We start from the raw sequence: 6,823 nt of genomic DNA on the forward strand, positions 1-6,823 counted from the left end.
TTACACACTGACAAGTAACACCAGCTGCACATATCCTGCATGCAGATGTAACTGTATTAAAGCAAACAATAATTCCAATGACATAACTAAAACAATGACATTGCTAGTCTGGTGGCTGCATCTCCACAATGGTACTGTGACTATCTGAGCATGTTTAAACTGGCTTTAAGTTTGCTGCGCTTGGGACTGGGATCACTTGCATCTGGGCAACCAAATAATTAATTACAACAATAAAACCAGGGAATACTTAATGCTAGTTGTACAAATGCCTAACTATTGTTATTTACAGTGAACCCAGATCACTAATAAAAGTGCAAGTGCTATATAATAAAATACAGTGACGTGCTGGCAACAAAGGCCTTCCACAAACTGACTGGCGTGTGAGCTCTGTCCAATTCATCTTTTCTTTTCCTTGTGCCTTGTACAAAGGATTCCTTTGTCTTTTAGTTGGTTGTGCCATGGCTCACACCTCACGAATGAACACTGGACATGCATTCTTGTAGTAAACTGTGGACAGTGCTGGTAAGGGGTGTGTTGCTAGCTTGGTTATGGTGTGTATACTGAAATGCCGTAAAGCAGTTTGTTTATTGCGAGGACGAGAATAGACTTCCAAGAGTTTGGCAACCAAGTTGCATGTCTGGTTTTTCTGCTCAGAGACAGCGGACCCTTCAAACACCCCAAAAGTATCTTTGTAACTATCAGAGGGAATGAAAAACATTGAATAAATTGAACTTGTTACTTAGTTCTGCTTTCATATATTCCTAAATGGTGGTAGAGTGAGGGAGTCTAGGGCCTTATAAATTAGACAAGCTCTTTTAAGGTTGACCATGTTGTTAAATCCAATAATCTAGGCTTTTTCAGAACGTGACAGTGGTGGTGGGAACTGGGTTTTTATCAAGTATTTTTAGGCCTCTTTTATAGAGGTTTTGGGGCAGACAAGAGACCAAGTAGTTAAACAATAGTCTACATATGTGAGAGATAATCACAGAATACAAATACGTTTTAGCAGCACTCATGTTTTAAGTTATTTCAGATGTGATGAAAATTCTGATTATTGAATTGGATTAATTGGGACACTATTTATGTGACTTTTAGAGAACAATGTTGGATTGTATTTACAGGTACAGGTATATTTACAGGGATTTACATTTTGGGACCAGATCAAGTTTTACTCCGTTAAGGAAAATATTTGATTGCTTTAGTTCAGTATGATGTTTTGAGAAGTACATGCAGGCCATTTTTTTAACAAGAATCACAAATCCTTAAGCCAGTTATGTACAGATGCTAAGGCAGCTATGAGGTCATCAGTAGCTTGCTGAAAGCTTTTGGCTTGAGTGTAGATGATTGCACCATCTGCATACATCTGTGAGAATACATTTGGACAAGCATTTGGTAAGTTATTGATATAGAGGGAAAATTAAACTGGCCCAAAGACTGACCCCTGCAGGACACCAACATCACAATCCAAACAAGGAGATTTTACACCATCAACTACTATCTGGGGGAAACTAAAACAAAGTTATTTCTGAGGTTCAAAGTAAGACAGCCTTGTAAACAGGATAAATTAAGCAAGTGTAAATTAAGCAATCACGGAGCACCATTGTTTTTTGGATGGCAGTGTCAAAACAAACCGTAACATTTTGGCCACTTTCAACAGATATATGGATGAGGTAGATGGGAAAGATGTCTAATTTTTCTCTCAACTGGATATGGAAAAGTCTGCCTGTTGCACAACAAATACCCTTTGTCAAAGTCAGCTTGGAAATACTTGACTTAATTCTAATCACTTTCAATGAGAACAGTCCCAGATTAGCATATTCAAATCGGGATACAAGTAATTGTACTTGTAATTTGTTCTTTCAAGGATCAGAGTTGCTGGTTCCTCTGATGCATTCAGTGACATCATGGTCCTGGAATGTTTTGTGGCCATTCAAAATAAAAATAACCCTTGATGATGTTCTATTGCAAATAAAGACCACTTTATCCTTGAGCAAGAGACTTCTCTTAATGTGCCTCTAGTGATTACTCACTCCATGGTATTAATGTGTGTGCAAATGAAAGGGCAATATACTATTTGCAACCTTTTACATTTAGTTTCTTTACTCTCTTGACCTGATTGTGAAGCAAATCTTTATTTACGGAACAATTAAGAGTCTTGGCTTGACCTAAGACAGGACAATGTGTTGTCATCTGTAAAATCACTAAGACTCAAGTCATCAAAAACAAACAGGAAGCATTACAATGATAAATATAATGTTATCTGTTTGTAGATGCTGTTGGTACACAGGGCCCAACAACTATTGCTTCTGTGTTCTTAATTAATTCCCAATAGCTAGTTATCGACTTCCCTCTAGTTAAGAGAGGGTGATTGTTCTTGACTGACAACAATAACTACATGACAACAGTAGTAATTACTGTCAGCTGTGTCAAGGGTAAGGTGCCCCCAAGAGATGTCTGTGGAACTCTACCAAAACATGTTTGCCTCCAACTGTGTCATTGGTTTCTTTCCAAAGTAGTTCATTCAACATTCAACTTTATTCATGTTTTAAAAACATTTTGCATGAGTACTTGTTTTATATTTAGTCATATATGGAAGAGAGCACTTTTTGAAACAGTCATCTCTTGATGATGTACTGGTGTACTGGTGTCATTGGTGTCCTCTGTTGGTAGCACGAGCATTTACCAGCTTCAGTTGAAATAAAATGTTTTTATTGTTTCAGATGCTGACAACCTCAGTACATCTGCCAACTCATTTAACAAATCTGGGAGCAATAAGTCAATTAGACATCACAGAGGTTTGCATTACTTATTAACATATCCTCTAAGCACAGTATAACACTAATACATCTTAAGGGATTTGTAAATTAATACTTCCAACAATTCACTTCCATTGAGTGATTGCTGATCTGCAGGGGCAGTAAATGATTAATAGGTCTCTGGAGACTTTAATTAATAGAGTTGCACATGGGATATGACCAACCGCATGTACATTAGCCTGGCACAGTCAGACTCCTCACTGTATTAGTTCAATTTCATTTCTTCTAAAAGCAGCATGAAAACATGAATACGATAAATAACATTCAAGGCCCTGGCAAACATGATCACTGTGAAGGTAATAATTCACAGGTTTGTTAGAAAAAGACTGTTCAGATCATTTAAACAAAATTATGGCATTTTGAATGGAATATCACATTGCCATCATGACCCATCATGATCTCTTCAAAGCTTTCAAGGTGCCGACATGCTATGTCAGATTAATTACTAAAATGCTTTACAAACTTCTTACAACACCAGTTATCCATTGTTTATCCACTCTACACAATTAGTAAATGTAGTAACCTGGTAGAAGCCAGACTGAAATGTGTAGAACTCTACACATTAATTTGAGATCACAAAATGTAATCAGGTAAAGTGGCTCAAGCCTAAATGCATCAGCTGGGCCAATTGAAGATGGATTCTTGTGAGTTTGAGAACTCACAAATATTGGAGAAACTAGTTCTGTAACTTTTCTTTGGAACTGACAAAGATGGGACTGTCATTCTTCACCAAGGCTATTTCCAACCACGACCACACAGTCAAGGTGGCTGAAGACATTTGACTAAGCCAGCTGCAGACTAAGAAACTGCTTAAAACCAATGCATCATGTTACACCAAATTCAGGGCTCTGCAGGCAGAGGTCTTGGTGAGGTATGGGTCTGTAGGAAGAATCCTCAAGGAGTGTACTTTTTCTGGACGCCGCAGCAGTCTGGAGCAGTCTGCAAGTAACCAAATCAAAATATGTACCAAAGCATTGAGTATAAATCTGGTATGACTACATGGTCAATATGTTAGTTAAGTGAGCTTTATTACACTTGAGTTAGGAAGAGGGTTATTGAAGTGTGAAAAACTTTAGAAAGTTGCACATGCAAAGAACATAAAAAGTTTGATCTCAGGGTGTTTGAGTGGGCTGGGCCTTAGGTTAGCTGTCGACAAGAAACAAAACGATAAAAGTTAGTAGAGAGATACGGAGACACAACCTGCGTCTCTCTCTCTCTCTCTCTCTCTCTTTAGTTTAGAACTTGTTAAAGTGTTTTAGATCCAATTGTTGTTTTGAACATGTTTTCTTGACCCTGTACATTGAAACAAAGTGTAATCATGCTTGTAAATCTGACACGACAAGATCACTTCACTCTTCTGGGGTTCCCTGGACTACACCCTCAGTATTATGGTCCTGTGTCTGCTGTGATGTTCTTTGTCTATATTGCAATTGGTTTTGGGAACATTTTTATTTTAGTTTTTGTCATGTGTGAGAAGAAAATTCAGAAACCAAGATATCTGATCTTCTGCCACTTGGCGCTCAGCGACTTGACTTTTGGAACTGTCACTCTCCCAAAGATTATTGCCAAGTACTGGTTTGGCAACAGTCTCATCTCATTCTATGGCTGTTTTGTTCAGATGTTTTTTGTTCATTATTTGGGATCTGTTCAGTCTTTTAACCTGATGGTGATGGCCCTGGATCGGTTCATATCCGTTTGTCTTCCAATGCGTTACCCTGTTCTCATCTCAAACACTGTGGTGTCCGTGCTCTGTGGGATTTCTTGGTTTATCCCACTACCAATAATGATTACCATAGTTTTGCAGGCAGTGTTTTTACCTTTTTGTAAATCAAATGTAATTGCTCAATGCTACTGTGACCGTATGTCTATAGTAACTCAAGCATGCGCTGAAAACATTGTGTCACTTAACACAATTTCCTTATCTTTAGCCATGTTCTGCCTTCTGCTTCCACTGGCATTCATTCTATTCTCCTACACTTCTATTATTGTAGTGATTATGAAAATGACAAATGCAAAGGGACGTAGAAAGACATTTTCAACGTGTACTTCACAAATATTAATTACATGTTTGTTTTATCTGCCAAGATGCTTTGTGTATCTATCAAATTTTAAAGGTTTTTTCTACAGCTTGGATTTACGAATCCTTCTCATAATGCTGTACAGTATGCTGCCTGCAGCTGTGAATCCAGTCATATATTGTTTTAAAACACAGGACATCAAGCAATCTTTGTTGATGAAACTGCACTGGGCTAGAATCAGTATAGAGCAGAAAGGATTTATCATGAATAATGTGATGAGATTGGGATAGTTTTATATGGCGTCTTCTATTTTTACCTTTTTCGTGTTTCTTTTTGTGGGATAAGGAATTGTATCCACTTTGTATACATCACTGTTTTGTGTAGGCACGTGCACAACTTTAGAACAGCTTGTTCAGATGGCAAAGCAAAGCAGGTTCTGATCTCACATTTGTCATTTTATTACCAGTGTTTCAGTCATCAGAATAGTCACTTTTTCCAGGAAACACTGCTTTTATATGCTGTTGTGCTATATCTATATATTAACAAAGGCCTCTTTCACATTGCAATCATAATCATTATCACAAGTTTAAAAGTGTAAATAATTATATTTTAATGTGATAATATTGCATGCTGTTTTTCTAAATTGATACACTTTAAATAAAACTGCCTTACTTTCTATATTGCCTTCACTTTTTCTCTCTGAGCTGTACAGTAAATAGCCTATTGACAAACCTTACTATGTTCAGAGGAGGAGTTGTTTGTGGCTTTCAGATGGCAGTGTACTGGAGAATGGATCACTGCTCTTCTTATACAAGGCTAATAGTAATAATTCTCTAATGTCGAGCCTTCACAGAGAAAATATGAGATTGTTTTGTTAAAATATGATGCAAAATTATTATGAGGTAACGTGATATAAAAATGAGGAACTATGAATGGCCCTATTAGAATGACATGGACCAACACAAAATCGGTAAAATTCATCTAAATGTGACATCTATTGTAGGCTGTGGAATTTATACAGCCAGGCACACGCTCCAACCTACCACTGCCACTCAGCACCTTTACACACAGGGGATAGATTACTCAATGACAATGACAGCAGAAGAGCATCAGACAGATGCTGGATCATAATGAGGATATGGAGAATGCTTAAGTAGGTGCAAAGAAACATATGATTTATTGACTGAAGGTGAGCTACTTCTTGCTGTGTGCACAGCTGTAAACTATGGGTACGTACCTCAGTCTGTGCGTAAAGAGACTGACTCAAGTCATCTGTCTCCTGTAGCTCCCAGTTGAGTTCACTCAGCCACGGACTTGGACGTGGAAGGCCACAGGTAGTTTAAAGCACTGACATAGTAATTTCACTGCTCCCTCATGGGCTCATCTTACCATTGGTGACAAGGCCTTGGCATTTACACACTAGCAGTAGTCCTTCTCCTAGTGGTGCTGCTGCTTCTTAATACCTTCTGCATGCGTACTTATTTTACCAAAATTATCACGTATGGAAGAGCGCAACACTTGTCTAGTCATCTCTTGGAATGCTTGAACTGGTGTTGTTGTTCAGTTCAGTTCAGTTCAGTTTATTTGTCATTGTCACAAAAGAACAACGAAATTGTGTTTGGAGCATCCCATAAAGTGTTGGCATCCTCTGTTTGCAGCGCAAGAATTTATAAACTTCAGTTGAAATAAAAATGTTATTGCTTTTGCTGCATGCAGAAAACCTCAGTAGAAGTCCTAACACATCTACCTAGTAATTTAAGAAAACTGGGAACAATATGCTTATAATGAGGTCCAATTACCTTATTTGACAATTGTAACTATGCATGCACCACAAGCCTCTGGGCCTAAACATGGCTGCCCATTGAACTGAAAGGGCCGTGCTCAGTGGCACATGTCGTGAGGGAGAAAGAGGAGAGGCCTTTAGCTTTTAGCGTTTGCATCACTCACAGGCTCGTTCATGTCATACTACATGAACGCTCTAATCAATCA

The 6,823-nt window shown here is 38.1% G+C and overlaps 1 protein-coding gene across 1 annotated transcript; it reads left to right on the forward strand.

The window, feature by feature from the left end:
* Positions 1 to 4,134: 4,134 nt before the first annotated feature.
* On the forward strand, positions 4,135 to 5,124 carry LOC117380644 (olfactory receptor 52E8-like). The gene has a single exon (XM_033977478.1). The coding sequence runs from the start codon at positions 4,135 to 4,137 to the stop codon at positions 5,122 to 5,124; it is 990 nt and encodes a 329-aa protein (XP_033833369.1).
* The last annotated feature ends 1,699 nt before the right edge of the window (positions 5,125 to 6,823 follow it).

Source organism: Periophthalmus magnuspinnatus, chromosome 13 (genome assembly GCF_009829125.3).
Source record: "Periophthalmus magnuspinnatus isolate fPerMag1 chromosome 13, fPerMag1.2.pri, whole genome shotgun sequence".
NCBI lineage: Eukaryota > Metazoa > Chordata > Actinopteri > Gobiiformes > Gobiidae > Periophthalmus > Periophthalmus magnuspinnatus.

Excerpts from the sequence above, each read along its gene's own strand:
- LOC117380644 (XM_033977478.1), top strand. The coding sequence starts at position 4,135 with ATGCTTGTAAATCTGACACGACAAGATCACTTCACTCTTCTGGGGTTC.